The sequence below is a fragment of the Triturus cristatus genome, chromosome 3_2 (assembly GCF_964204655.1).
Source record: "Triturus cristatus chromosome 3_2, aTriCri1.1, whole genome shotgun sequence".
Lineage (NCBI taxonomy): Eukaryota > Metazoa > Chordata > Amphibia > Caudata > Salamandridae > Triturus > Triturus cristatus.
Window position 1 is genome coordinate 750,206,673 of NC_140584.1, and position 16,106 is coordinate 750,222,778.

Genomic DNA, 16,106 nt, shown 5'->3' on the forward strand with positions numbered 1-16,106 from the left:
TGGTCAGTGATTCTGTGTAGAATTTCTATGACTTTACCTTCGGGCCAGGAATGCCAGGAGCACCTGGCCTGCCTTGAAGACCTGGAAGTCCAACAATGCCACGTGAACCCGCTGGGCCTGAAATTCCAGAAGGACCTGGGGAACCCTGTAAAAAAAAAAAAAGATTTTTTTTTTATCTATGTGGCATATAGTTTGATCATTCCATTATTTTGGTTCTGTTAATACTGATAAATCTGCCAGTGTGTGAAGTAAAATAACACGTGTTTGCCTCCTGTCTACTCACCGATTCTCCTCTTGAACCTGGAGCTCCTCTTTCGCCATGTGGACCTGGTTCACCCTTTGGACCACTGCCACCTGGACTGCCTGGTGGACCTGTACTGCCAGCTGGACCAGGGGGACCATCCTTGCCTGGAGCTCCAGAAGAACCAGGTGGACCTTGATTACCCTAAATACAAATACAAACACAAAATGGCCTTTAGCACCACTGTTTATTCCCTTCATTACTTTTTAAAAAGTCTTGGTATCTGTTATAATTTTCTATGTCTCAGAAAGGTTAACACTTTTAGTCTTCATTATGTATCTAGGTGGTGGTAGGTGTGCAGGAATTATGATTTTTTATGCAAGTAACAATGATGATGGGCGGAAGTCTTCTCTGAGTTCGGAGTTCACCCTCATTCTCTCCAGAGAACATGGCCTTGTTCTGCTGTAGGCATCACTAGGCAATAAGGCCTCTATCACAAACATTCAATTTGCCCCCACACAAACACTTGAAAACCCTATTATCTGATACACATGTCTAACACAGTGATGCAATTCAAATCACTGACCACACATCGGTATACATCTTCCTCCAATCTGCATAATTAATCCCCTGCCATCACTCAGAAAAATGTATTTAGCTTACTGTCAGTTTTTCTTGGTCACATTCACAATCACCTCGCACAACCCTTGAGCTTCTCTACTTCTCATCTATTTGGAAACTGCAATCTACCTCTATTTCTCACTACCATGTCTGTACCATTACCTGAGCTTCCTCTCACAGAAGAAGATGGGTCTCTCCTATCATCTGCTCCCTTAATATAATGATAGAATCACAAAACTTACAAAAGGGCCATCTGTGAACCCACATAATCTCTAAAACCTAAACAATTACCATGGTTCTAAGATGTTATGTCCTCTCTGTAATCACACACCATCATTCTTGCCTGCACTGTTAAATATTTACTGCCCCTTACTACTCACCTATTAATCTCTCTGATACTTGTCATTGAGTTTTATTCCTACCTTCCTACAAAGTATAGCAACTACTAAAGTTATTATAAGACCAATTACCTCCAACTCACCCTCTTGTACAGATCTCTACGCTTTCCTGTTCCATTTCAACCCGGTACATCTCATTCTTTCACACCCCTGTAATCAACCTTATTTCTTGAAAACAGTCCATAGACATCATGCACAGTCTCTTCATGAAAATTGAAGCCTCTAGCCCTCATTTCATCAGCTATGTCCTGCTTGACATTGCTATTTAATCACTTACTCAGCTGTGTCACCTACTCAAACTGCTTTAAATCAGCAAATACTCTACCGCTGGATATCATTAGAAAAATAAAGAATATGTTTATGACTAAAACAAGACCAAAACAACAAGAATCCAATAAGTAGAACTTGAGATATATATTTTTAAAGAATAAACTATTTTGTAGTGCTTAGACACAAATAGCGCCAAACAGGGCTATCTGGTCGCTCATGATCAGAGCAAATCTAAAGTTTCTGGCCAACCATGATAGAGTGCAGGCTGGATACAGGACCCACGCAGAGCCTCTGAACAGTCCCTTGGATGGGTTGACGTTGAGGGTGATGTGTGGAGAAAGGGAAGCAAAGCGTTGCTGTTGATTTCGCAGATCTGGGCGATGCATCTGTCCAACCTGCGCAAAGTCGAAGATGCGCCGAGAGTCAAGGTGCGATGAACACATTGGGGTGATGCGTTGCCGTTGAACCACTGGGCTGTAGGTAATGCATGCAGCACAAACCTATGCATTGGCACCCAGTCACGCAAAGTCAGAGATGCATCAGAAACAGGGAACAATGCATTGCAGTCAGCGATTCAGTGTCTGCAGTTTGGGCAGCGGTGGCGATTCATTGATTTTGAAGAAAAAGCGCCGGTCCTGATCCGTTCAAGATCGTTGATGCATGGATTTTCTGGGCCACAGCACATAACTTACTCATAAGGGCCCAGGACTGGATTGGCACCACTTGACAGAGCAGGACTCACTTCAGGCAGAGTCCAGGTGCTGGTTGCAGGTTGAGAGTGAAGTATTTGATGTCCCTGAGACTTCAGAAACAGGAGGTAAGCCAACAAGACCTTGGAGATACATTGGTTCTGGAATGTAGAGATGCAAGTTCAGTCCTTTTCACTCCCAGGTAAAAAGCAGCAGGAGGCAGGCCAACACGGCAAGGCAGTTCAGCAAAGTGGCAGTCCGTCCTGGTAGCATAGCAGTCCTTCTTCCTGGCAGAATATCCTCAGTTCCGGATGTGTTCTGAGTTGGTGGTGTCAGATGTCTAGTATTTATACCCAGTTGTGCCTTTGAAGAGGGGAAGACTTCAAAGAGAGGCCTTTGAAGTGCACAAGGTCCCTGGCCTTTCTGTCTTGGTTCCAGACTCACTACAGTAGGCTGTGCAGCTCTTTGTACGGGAACCGGCACAGCCCATTCAGGTGCAAGTGTCAGCTCCTCCCTCCCATCCTGTGCAGGATGACGCATCAGGATGTGGATGTCCCATCAGGCACACCCACGCTCCCTTTCTGTGTGGTTGTCTAGAGCGAATGCATAAAGCCCAGCTGTCGCCCACCCCAGATTTGTATTCAAAGACAGGCAGAGACATAAAAAGCTTAAAGTAAGAAAATGCCAACTTTCTAAAAGTGTTATTTTCAGATTTGCAACGTGAAATCCAACTTCACCATAAATTGTGATTTTAAATTGTGAGTCCTGAGACATGAAACTCAGAATATCTAACTTTACCCAACTGGAAATTACACTTATACAATGTAATAAGGCAATCCCAATAATAAACTATAGGAGAAATAGGCCTTGCAGTAGAGAAAAATGGATTTAAAAGTTTTTCACTATATGGACATGTAAAACTTAAACATGTCCAACTTTTTGAATACACTGCACCCTGTCCTAGGGGATGTCCAGGGCCTACCTTTGAGGTGACTTATATGTATTAAAAAAGGGTTGAGCCTGGCTAGGGGTTAACTTGCCAGATTAACATGGCTGTTTAACCGCACACACAGGCTTTGAAACGAAAGGCCTGTGATAGGTTTAAAGGGCTACTTAAGTGGGCTGCATAATCAATGTTGCAGGCTGTTAAAAACTGTACACAGTCTCTACAATGGAAGACCAGAGACATGTTTACAGGGCTACTTAAGTGGGTGGCACAATCAGTGCTGCAGGCCCACTAGTTGCATTTCAGGCCCTGTGCACATATAGTGCACCTTACAAGGGCATTACATGTAAATTAAATATGCCAGTTGTGGGTAAGCCAATGTTACCATATTTTAGGGAAAGAGCACATGCACTTTAGTACTGGTCATCAGTGGTAAAGTGCCTAGAGTCCTACAGGCAGCAAAAACAAAGTCAGTAAAACAGAAGGCAGAAGGCAAAAAATGAGGGGAAATCACGCCAAGGATGCCAGGTCTAACATGCGCCATCCACCAAACCTTTTAATCAGATTGCTAAACATATATGCCCAAACAGATAGTGTGGCTACATACTACGGCTGGCTTTGAGGAGCTTGACTTGTGGAAATGTTAGTGCTGTTCAATGAATGCAAATACCGATTGCAAGGCCCAACTCCTTACAAAACTGATGTTGAACACCAATTTGGTGGTTTTATTGCAGTGGTCTGAAAGCAAATATCTCCCTCATGTAGACCAGAAAAGTACTAGTTTGAATGTGAGCTGGGTTTGCATAGGGTTAAGATATTCCAGGACCCTATTCACCTGCCAGGAGAGGTCACGTAGGCCCACCACCCATTAGGGGCATGGAGAGTGTATCTCCACCTCACAGTTACATTGCTGTTCAATAATCTAACTGAATCTAAAATAAGCAGACAGTTAGAAAAATTATTTACATAGCCCTACTTCTCCTCCACCTGGTTGTAGAGAGTTTACTTACATAACCGCATAGTGCCTGAGCTCACTGACCAACCAGGTATGTGTTTCATTTTCTGTAATAAAAGCCTTCATATTGTTTTGCATTTCAAAAAATCTGAGTTATGTATCTTTAAAATAATTGCCAGCCCCTTTCAGAATTATATACACTTCAACTACCCAACATAAACATGTTTTAAAGAATAATAGCAACATTTTAGATAAGCTTACATTACTTCCAGGGGGCCCAGGTAGACCACGACCACCAGGGAAACCAGCTGCACCCTGAAATATTAAACAACCATTTATAAGTAGCGTAATAAATATCTGAAAAATACATCATGCTGTGAAAGAAGATTTGGATATTTCAAGCTATTATTTTATGTTTTTAACGTTTGTAAAGCATGTTGCAATGCCATTAGCATTATTGCGTGTCTTGTTCCCACCTCAACAGGGCAAATATAAGTAGGCTAAGTTAAAACAAGCAAACTAATATCAACTCTAAATATGTGAACACTATTACGGTGAATTGGCAAATCAGCCATATTGTGTAGAGTATTAACCAACCAGATTAAAGACATATGTATATCACCTGGCATTCAATTATTTGATATTATTAAGCATCTTTTCTTTCAATTGTAGTGACTCTCTTCAGTAGTGCACACAAAGTATTGAATCAGGGAAATACATTTCAAAATATGGGGAATCAGGCCCACGCTAAATTCTGCTGAAGATCTGATTATCCTTGGATAAAAAGCATTTCAGAACTCTTGCAAGGTTGAGATGGTTTGCTATTGTCCATATACCACCTTTCTCCAAATTGCTTTCTAATGTAATTCTATTCCCAAAGATAACCCATTGCAGAACAGTCAGAACCTTGCTGTGTACTACCTGAACCTCAAAAAGGCACTATATTGCTGCTTTGGCATGGGGTTGTAAATCTTTACACTTAAGGCAAGTCAATGAAAATTCAATATCACTTGAAACCGCTAATTTAGGTATTGTGAAATGGCACTCTTAACCTTCATCTTTTCCTTTGCTAATATTTTCTAGCAACAGTAAATAGCCAGGACAACTGTATTAAAGTTCTTGTATTTTTCTTAGGTTAACTCCTGCAGATATGTATGGTTTCTATTTATTTAAGTGGTCTAAAGTATCATTGAGTTTTTTACCATATTTCTCTTTACATATATTTTGAACATAATATGTTGAAGACACCCTAAACACGCACAGACATTTAGTTGTTGAAAAATGCATAGAGGTTTTAAACTCGAACAACTAGAACATATAATGTATCAATCTAGAGAACCTAGATTGCAAATCATAAAGTACAAAGAAAAATTCCCTCACTGCACAATTGTGATTAGAGGCATGCAATATAAGTGTATTCAATCATTCATGAAGGGATTCCTAGTTTGAATTTTGCGATGGATAGCAAATTGCAAATGCTGTCATTAAATCAGTCACATTTTAATGAACTCTATATTTTATCACTGGTCACTGAGATGTCTAAAGGGAACGTTAGACTCCTCAACAGATTCAATCTGTATCAATAAATTCATATGATTCACACTCAACTGAAAAATCAATCCCTGTCATGTACTCAGCTGGAAAAATATCCAGGGTTTCCTTTCAATCCAAAACCACACACAGCTGTTTTACCACTAACTTCTCCACTATTCTAAGATCACCTATTAGCTGCAACTTTGCCAAGGGAACATTATCATTGGATGTGAACGGAACTACCGGAATTTTCAGTTACTGAACTCCAAAGTTAACAAATGAGTCATTAAACACAATGAAATAAAAGGTGAGCTTGTACCACTTGATTCTACATAACAAGTCAGAATCTGTAATTAACAATAATTGATGGGTTTAGTGACCATGGTTTGCAGTCATTTCAATTAAGATCTTCTATATCCAAAAATTCAACTGTCGGGGAGTAAGCTGACACATGTAACATACTTAATCAACATTTATACTAAAATATATTAATACTCACAGGTGAACCAGGGGAACCACGATCTCCCTTTGATCCCGCAGAGCCTGGTGGTCCCTATTTTGTGAATAATGACATTATGTTTTTATCAGCACATGTTCTCTGGCATGGGCAACAATAGCAATAAGAAAAGTTGTCTAAATGTACAATAATCAGACTTGGTTTTTGTAGTGCAATACTCACTACAAGTAATGTTGGAAAATGTGATCATTAGATACTTACAGTTGCGCCAGGGCCACCTTGAGGACCAGCCAATCCTGGGGGACCAGGCTCACCACGTTCACCTCCAGGGCCTTTTTCTCCTTTGGGTCCAGATTCGCCATTTTGTCCCTATTTTGAAGGAATTACATTTTAATTTATATCTTGTTATGGCACTATTACATATCAAAAGTGCAGTCTTGTTAATGTGTAGTGGCCTGATCCAAAATGCACTTTAGCTATTGTTGCTTGACATTTCTAAGCATTTTAAACATATGAAAAAAGAGTTGCCATATCTAGCACAGTGATTTAGATTTTCTCATGTCATTTTAAATAATATTTTTGGAATGAACAGACACTTTTTAGATTATACCCAAAAATATGTTTGTGAGGGGGATTTTGTGTACAGTGAAGAGGGCTAGAATGTTGAAAATGGCATAGGTTTAAACTTGTTGGTCACTTTCTGCAATGTAGAGAATTAGAACCTTGGAATATTTAGAACACTCGGTGGGAAGAATTTCTAAAAGAATATATGGCACTCCCACCTTAGACTATACCAGTTAAGTGCCCTCTCCCTTGTTGGTGGCCCAGACATGTAACTTGGATACAGTACCTTTTACAACTATGGCAACCCTCATAAGTAGGCACAAGTACTACTCTTAGAAACCTTAAACAGAACTTATTGTTTCTCATGTAATTAGCCAAACGCATCCCTTCGCCAAGGTCAATTCCTTATTCACCTCTGCACCCCCTTATTTTCTGCTGTTTTTTCCAATTCTTGTTGTACTACAATCTTAAAATGTTCTGCTTCATTTTGTGACTTACAATGTTCATATACATTATGTACTCTCACTATCTTAATCAAATTCACTTAATATGTTCACCCCTTTGTCACTTCTGACTTGGCTGGGGGAGTCAGGCCTTCCTTCACCAGTTTGATTTACAAAACCTATTGTTATTAATAGCTTATTGGTTCCTGAAATTGTGAACGGTGTCCTGTTCTTTACAGCCCTGTATGCAAATGCTATTCTAAGTGTAGTCCATCGATATCACAGTTTACTATTGCTTCCATAGTTCTTGCAAATATATACATTATGTCTACTTTTAGCTTGAACAGTTTTGGTAAATTGATGAACAATAGTGATGAAAACCGTATTGAAGATCATGAATCTACTACTGTGGCTATATGGTCATAGATGTTTACTAATTATTTAGTTTGCTATTAACTAATATGCCTTCCAATACATTTAAGTTATACTTACTGGGGCTCCAGGGAAGCCTGCAGGGCCAGGAGGACCAGATTCACCACGCTCTCCCTGCATAGGGACACAGTTTAGGCATTAGTATAAATGATTTTAGTACACAGCATGTATTACAAGGAATTTTCTGAATATTTGAATAGTTATTTAATATTCATACTGGTACAGGGTACAATAAGATTAACACAATTTATACTGCACTCCAAATAATCACACTGCAAAGTTTCAAATAAAATTTCTCACATAGAAAATAGTTTTGCGTATTGTTCTTTAACAATTTTACATTAACTCCTTTTAAATTGACGGCTTTCATTATTGTCTCCGGACACACACGAGGATACTTATACAAGTCAATGCTGCTGAGAGTACATCACAGCTTGCTACATATGGTCAAAAATATAATCATTTACGAGGGGGAAAAGGAAGGATATGATTATTAATGAAAGACTAGTCAGTATTGTGTGAGAAAAAGAGAATTATTTGATTCTGATTTAGTCATTTGATGTGTTACATACAACCGGACATGATTTCTGCAAAGGAAAAAGGAACATAGACCAAGGGGAAGGACTTAATGGCATCAAGTTTAAGGAGTTTTATTGAGTATGATGTAGTTGGAAAAGTTGCATCTTCAGAATCTTCTAGACAGTGAGCTGATTGACAATGTCTTTGAGGTCAGTAGGGAAATAATTCCAGTGTTAACTTCCTTGTTGATGTTGGAAGACATGGTATCATTGAGGCTAGTTGGACTTATGTGAAGCACAGCAGGCATCTAACATTTCAATAATACTACAGAACGCTCCTGTGCTAATTTCCTGCTAAATGCCTCACAAAACTAGAAGTGGGTGGTTGTCCTCTTGCCACTTCAAAACAGATCCTATGTAAAATAAGATGTTTTTTTTAGCTTACAACTGTGTTAAACTAGAGACAACCAGCATAAAACCTAGTGTTTTCTTTAACTTTTTGGTGATCCAGGTCAGTCAAGCTCTCATCCAGATGAAGTTAAGTGTGACACCAACATATGACATCATTCTTAGAAAAAACAAGATTCACTTAGATAAGCAGTAATGTGGTATAAATACGTATGTCAAATTTCACAGAATAAGTAAAAATTCATTTGAATGAAATATTCCAAGACTTTCATGGTGAGTTAGGATTTAACTATTCCAAGGAATACCTTGGAAATATGGTGGTAAACCAATTCCATCTGTGAGCAGGATCCCCGTAAAAATGGCTGAGGGGTATTGCAGGCAGATTATACTATCTGGGTATGCAATTTCAAATGTACCTTACATATCTATATGCACTATTTTTACTTTTATTGTTTTATATTTCACCCTTTAGACACAGATTACCTGTGTTCTATGACTGAGAATTTACTTGGAAGGGATACATTCTGTATGGTACAAATAATCTGCCTATGAACATTTCGATGTTCATGCTAAAGTGATTGGGAATCGGTTTGAAGTAACATGCCCACGGTCTACGATGCTGTATTATGGTTATAAATGTTGTGTTTGTATAAATTATAATCCAATTATAATTCAAAAGTTATGTTTTGCTACTATACATGATTAAAATACTCAAAGTGTTGACTGACATTCTATTCACTTTGGTAACATTGACAATTGCTTATATTTCCACAACCTTGTCACTCACTGCTATTATGACATGTAAGAAGTACTTACAGGACCACCACGTGCGCCAACAGGCCCAGGAGGGCCAGCGGGACCAGCATCACCCTGAAAAACAAATCATATTTTGTATTATTTTGTGTCTACAAAATATAATTAAAAGTCTTTTAAAATATCAAAAGATGCATACCTTATCTCCGGATGGACCACCTGGACCTGGTGGCCCAATAGCACCTGCTGGACCCTGAGAGAAATTAAAAAAACAAGTTATGAATACATCACTGCTTCCAATATATTTATGCCACACCAATGTAAACAAATGCGGGTCAATAATGTGTTATCTGCAATAACTTTTGTAAAAAACACAGGTTCCCACTCACACATTTTTCACTGCAAGGCAAAGGTCAAATATTATTTTTGCACCACAATACAGCTTACCTTTCGTGAATTTTTTTTGCCTATGATTTACAAATTGCATTTCAGAAACACTAAACGAGAAAACAACACTTCGCATACTTCTAAGGAGTTAAGCATGTGATTGTATGTAACTGCACAGATTTAAACCTGTGTTCTCGGGTTATGGTAACATACACTTTTATAGCAACTGCACCATGTGATTTTATCTAACTATACGGATTTAACTCTTCATTCCCTGGTTCTGGTAACATCAGTTTTGTAGACACTGCACAAGAAAAAAGAAATGGCAAAAACATACATGCTGAAGACCACAACGTATTTGCATGATAGGTGGATTGACAGTGACGTAGATAGATAGATAGATAGATAGATAGATAGATAGATAGATAGATAGATAGATAGATAGATAGATAGATAGATAGATAGATAGATAGATAGATAGATAGATAGATAGATAGATAGATAGATAGATAGATAGATAGATAGATAGATAGATAGATTTAAATTACGAAATTACCCACTTCAGTAACAAAACAACTTGAAACAACAAGTTTAATTCATGACAGTGTTTTGTGTTTAGGGGTTTAATTTACTATTTTCTTAGAGGTAGTAAAGATTTATACAATGCGTATTTCATATCCACAGTTATCCATTTTGTATCTAACTATTTACGTATTCGCTTTCTCACCTACCTGCAAAAACTACTAAGTGGAAATAGTTCTGGTGATGGCGAATATTATACCTTCGGTGAAATCTGTATGCATACATTTAGGCATATAGACTTCACTTTTCTCAATTCATAACTTGGAGGCCTGCATAAAATGTTTTAAGCCAGCAAAATACACCCAATTCTGTTTGCGATTTTGCAGGTGAAAAATATCACAGACTTTTTGCCCTGTAGTCTGTTTTCGACCAGAAATGTCTGGACATTTTCTCCTCTAACCAGCCTCGGTTCTTGTTCAACTTTTGAACTCTAGTGCGCTTATTCACAATGGCATATTCTGTCATAAATATACGTTTATGACCAGATTTTCATTTTCATTCCACCAGGAATTCGCAGAGATATTCGTGAAAGACATAATTGGTTTTATGATAGTGGAGAGTCGTTGATGTTCTTACTAATAAATCTTACTCAATGGGCAGGAAGAGATCACTCCAATTTGTGGTTTTCCTTGTAAGTTTGGGAACACCCACAAAGATGTATGTTTGTGGGCATTCCTAAACTCCTCGTTGACCTATAGAAAACACTGCACATCGGAAAAGGATCCCACAGAAAAAGACACCTACGTTTCCCACTAGTATGACTGGAATCTTGCACCCAGTGCTACTTTCTACCAGAAATGGTAGTGAATAGAGAATATGTGTAAACGTATGTTGTGGCAAAGGTGTAACTGTCTACCCATGCTTTTCTGTTTAGCTTCATGAGACTTCTAGGTATACGATTATGTTCAATATTCACATGACATTGTGAGAAGTGAAATTACTTAATTAGTTACTTGTCAAAACCTTTTTGTTTATTTTGCAATCCAATCATGGCGATTCTTTTATTTTGTTGTAAGTTAAATACCCTGCTTGTGCAAAGGGCTCATAACTTGCATTGATAATTGCTTCAACTGCAGCCAAACTGTAGACACATAGTATATGTTTTGGGTCATACCAATCAATTTGTGGAAGTTTTGAAATTTTAACAATAAATTAAAGAACCTTTTGGTAAAATAAACACTTACTCTCCCACCGTCTTTACCAGGAATCCCATCACCACCTCTGGATCCAACTTCACCCTGCAAGAAAGAAATTAAACAATGTTATGGAATAAATATGAGGAAGTGCAGCATGGTATTTATTCCATGTAATGAACGTGCTGAAAATGGCCACTCAAGTAAATTCAACATGTTGGATTAAAACATAAACAATTTGTAGTTAGTTTTAGTGATTTTTCTTATTTGACTCATGCTGAAAATATCTAACCCTAACTTGTTTTATTGGTACATGGTTTTGCCAATGGCTTTTGTACTTTTGCAGGCAGATCTGATGTTCCTTTACTACACGAAATTCAAAAACAGGGAGAAGCAAAGACCAACCACAAAAATGTATCTTTGGTCTATAGCCTCCATGGAACCCCTTCAGACAACACCCTCTCCACAGTCACCTTTGGGTAACAAACAGAGGCTTGAATGTCGATTCTCTCATTAAAATCACTGGTGTTCCATGTGCATACCTTACAATAATTACAAAAAAACTTACAATACTTCTTCTGGGACTGACTAGTCACAGTTTTCATTAATGTATCTATTATATCAGATTTTTAATGTACACGTTCCTGAAAGCCACTCTTAATACATTGACATGCCACTATTAGCTTTTAAAATGCAGTTACTCTATTTATTAAGAAATTTAGTACCCCAATGCAAATGTGAACTTACAACCATTTCAGCGTGTATTTATATTATCCTGAACTGGATATGGTTTAGTTGAATGCTAGCTTATGCCCTGTAGCAGTGGGAATAATTGCACATTGGTGAGAAGTTCCTACAGAATGATGGAGTGATCTTATTGAAGTGTTCTAGAACAGGTTGATTTTCTAAGTGGCTATTTTATCAAAAAGTCTATTATTTGTTCAAGACATCACAACTAGATCAGACTGAGTTTGCACACCACCTTCTACTGAAAGAATTGGTATTTTGTAAACCAACCTATGTATTAGTAGGATGGTTCACAAAATACAGATACATATAATATGCATGAGGTCGGTCACAAATTGAGACCCACACCGATTAATTAGAGTCACAGGCATGGTGGCCTTTTGGAGTAAGTAGACCACCATATTTCTGATTTTTTTTTTTAATGGAGTCCATTTTCCTAAAAGGAAAATGGGGTGCATTTAAAAAAGAAAGTGAATCATTTCACAAACATAATTTTAGGAGCAGGCAGTGGCCCCGTGGCCCCCTACAACGAACTATTGGCATGGAGCAAAGACAGTCCTGGCCAGAACGGTGAGGGGTCCCCATTCTCCTATTGCAGGGTGTGCTGTGAACTGCATGAGATGTTGTGCATGAACTTGTCAGCATGCTGATAGCAATTGTGCCAATTACCCTAAAGTCCTGATACTGCCACCACATGAGCCACTATATCAATTTGGATGCCGAAATTTCAAAAGTTGACAAGCCGATTGCATTGGCCCTGGGAGCTGCAACTACCCTTGTTGATTATCTGCCTACATTGGTCCTCTGAGGCTGCATTTGCTGAAGACAAAAACTAACCTGTGTCAGCCCAGAGATCAGAACTGCTGACAAGCCAGTCAAGCATGCTTTCAACCTCAGTCATCAAGGGATGCACAAGACATCCATCAGGATCCTTTGCTACTGAGGCTAAAGCCCAGGAGTGCGAAGTCACTGGCTGCACTAGAAGTGACCTGCCCCTTTGAATCATTATGCAGTTTGAGTAGATAATACAGGAAAACGTTAAAACAGACTAAGAAACTGAGCCTAATATGAGCAAAGAGGAAGTTTGCTGCCAGAACGTTATTCTTTGTTGATATGAACTTTTTGGGGCTAATGCCTAGTTAACATTTTAGGGTATTAATAGTTATCTGCATCAGTGTGTAGTTCACAAAATACCTACATCTTTCCCTGGGTTGCCTAGATTTAGGGGAACTCACTGGAGAAAGAAATGGAACGGGAAGCCGGCGCCTTAGAGTGTAACAGTATTGTGCTAAACCTCATGGACAGATTGCAACACTCTACCTGCGCCACCTTTGGAGTGTGAAGTATTTTGTTTTTCTGTAAAATTATAATACTTTTTTTTTACAAAACTTTAAGCACTGTGCTGGACAATATACTATTCTGTCCATTGCCTGACCATTGATTTCTGAGATCTTGCCTCCACGCTACCTCCCTGAGAATCCTTTCACTGCTCATCATTTGCCACTTTGAGAGTCAAGTGCAGAAATGTTGTACTCGACCGACTTTGCAGTATCATAATAGAAAGAACCCCAGGACATCAGAGGCAAATTACCTCAACCATCACAGTTGTGACCCAGTAGCCCATGTCCACCATGTAGCATTGAAAGGAGTATACCAATATATCTTACAAAAAAAGAATGGTTACCTTTTCACCTTTGGGACCAGGATTTCCAAAGCCTCCTCGTTCACCTGGCATTCCTTGTAGACCAGGTGGACCCATTGATCCCCCAGGACCGGGAGGACCTGCAGGACCCTAAAAGCAATATCGAAAAAAACATGTACAAAAATAAATTCCTGGCATTTCATGAGATAAAGCTCATGGTTTATAAACATAAGTATTTTGCTGTTGTTTTACTACGTGCAAGCATTGTTGTTTTAAATATTACCTGGTGTTCATAATAAATAATAAGAAAAAACACCAAAAACAGATCTATATTTACCTTTCCTCCTTCTGGACCCGGGGGACCAGAAGCGCCTCTTGGTCCTGGATTGCCAGAGGGACCTTGTCCTCCACGTTCACCTGGGATTCCATTTTCACCCTAAAATGGCAATGACACCACTTAGGCAAATTGTGTGTATACTCTATATATTGTATCTGTTTTGTCTTCGTTTTATCAAGGATTGTTAAATTATGTATTTGTATCGAAGCTTGATAATACTATCATCCTTCGTGAGAAATGTCTACCGCTTGGACAATTACTGGTGAATGCATGTCTTCAATCCTTAAGAATTCATTAAAACCTTGCTTTGGAAATGTATGCTGAGGGTATACCAGGTGAATATTGAACTGGTTATTTTTTTTAAATGAGAATGTTGGCTGTATCTCCAGTGACTATTAGTTTGAAGCATGGGGTGACGTATGAACTTATGTAATGCCACTGTGACGCAAAGTGCTCAGAGCTCTATTTGGGGTAAGAAAAGGGTATCTTTCCAGCACAAAATGTCTTTAATACTGGAAAGTAAATACCCTTCAAAGACTTAGATCCGCCTCACAACATTTTGAGAGAGTTTGCATTGATGGAAAGCCTTAGTAAATATGCCCATTAATATCTAAAATGCAGGTGTTGAAAAGAGGGACTCATTGGTCATGTAATAGATGAAGGGTCTCATTTGTACTCCGCATCTCTCATCTGTTTGTACAGGGATAGAAATTCAACCCACAGCTTGTAAACAGGGCCTTGTCTGAGTATACTGTTACCACAAATGTAATGCTTAATATTCAAGTGCTGCTTATAACTAAAGTGATACTTGATTTGATTGTCACAAAACGATGTACTTTATGTAAATAAGATGATTATTAGTGATGGTGCATTTGAAAGCGAAAGGAAATGGAGTATTATTCGAAGTATTACACTTACTTTGCTACCAGTGGCACCAGGACTACCATTTTCTCCTCTTGGGCCCTGTTGTAAAATAGAAAAACATTGCCCAGTGTTAAATCATGTAGCCAGTTTCAATCACATTAACGTTTCAATAACATTTCAATGAGCATCCAATTTCAATAATCATCCCAGACTCATCAAATTGCAAGTATTACATTACAATAGTAGAACATAACACATTTTAAACCAAGGGCCTAATTACGAGTCTGGCTTTCCAAGGACTGCCAGACTCATGGTGGGGTGGCGATGGCAGTCCAGCCACTGCCGCACCGGTGGTCTGACCTCCCATCTGGAGATCTGACGGCAGTCTGAGGGCTGCAACATGCTTGGTGGTACCCTAAGGCACCACCAAGCATAATACAACTTTCCTCACTGCCACCGGTGTCATGGACGTTCTTCCTTCATGTAACTGCTGGCAGTGAGTAAAGAAATGGGGGCATACAAGCCCCCTCTTGCCCGTGTGCACAGGGGTGAACTATTGAGGTTCTAATGTAATATGACGACTTAAATTGCTCTGCCTTTGTACCCTGACAGCTCAGTTCTGAAATGGGTACTTGGTTGCTTCCCACTTTGGGGGGGTCACCATAAGGGTCCCAGGACTCCTGACGTGAAAGATCTCAGTTGTTTCCTTGGACCCTTCAACCGTATTTCTTAAATATGCAGCAGGTGAAATGAGGAGTCAGTGAGACAGAGGTTATTACCATTTTACATATTGTTAAAGTGTGTCTGTTCTAAAACGTACCGCTTCACCAGGTTTGCCATTTTCTCCTGCTGCTCCAGGGGATCCTGGTAAGCCCTGCAAGTATAATGTACAATTATATACCTATACTTCTATATTGCACAGCAAAAAGATAGCGATTACAAAATGTGTCTATTACCTGAAAGCCAGGGGGACCAGTAGCTCCAGGCTCACCTCTCTCGCCAGCAGGACCCTAAAGGAAAGGGCAGCCAGGACATAGTTAAATACAGCATTTCTTTTATTTAATAGAAATGTAAATAATACAATACATTTTGTCAACCTGTGATGTTACCTGTATCCTAAATACAATTATGCATTGTCAAGAACACAAACTTAGCAAAATATGTAATAATATACTAAAAGTATGTG

General features: G+C 38.9%; 1 protein-coding gene across 1 annotated transcript in view; it reads right to left on the reverse strand.

Moving 5' to 3' along the window:
- Positions 1 to 16,106, reverse strand: part of COL3A1 (collagen type III alpha 1 chain) — a 102,062-nt gene that overhangs the window by 15,142 nt on the left and 70,814 nt on the right. The window contains exons 27-40 of the mRNA XM_085648824.1: positions 15,877 to 15,930; positions 15,741 to 15,794; positions 14,975 to 15,019; positions 14,057 to 14,155; positions 13,762 to 13,869; positions 11,382 to 11,435; positions 9,428 to 9,481; positions 9,292 to 9,345; positions 7,610 to 7,663; positions 6,372 to 6,479; positions 6,153 to 6,206; positions 4,382 to 4,435; positions 284 to 445; positions 38 to 145 (exon numbers count right to left, since the gene is read on the reverse strand). Coding sequence (XP_085504950.1) covers positions 38 to 145; positions 284 to 445; positions 4,382 to 4,435; positions 6,153 to 6,206; positions 6,372 to 6,479; positions 7,610 to 7,663; positions 9,292 to 9,345; positions 9,428 to 9,481; positions 11,382 to 11,435; positions 13,762 to 13,869; positions 14,057 to 14,155; positions 14,975 to 15,019; positions 15,741 to 15,794; positions 15,877 to 15,930 — 1,062 coding nt within the window. The remainder of the gene's footprint in view (positions 1 to 37; positions 146 to 283; positions 446 to 4,381; positions 4,436 to 6,152; positions 6,207 to 6,371; positions 6,480 to 7,609; positions 7,664 to 9,291; positions 9,346 to 9,427; positions 9,482 to 11,381; positions 11,436 to 13,761; positions 13,870 to 14,056; positions 14,156 to 14,974; positions 15,020 to 15,740; positions 15,795 to 15,876; positions 15,931 to 16,106) is intronic.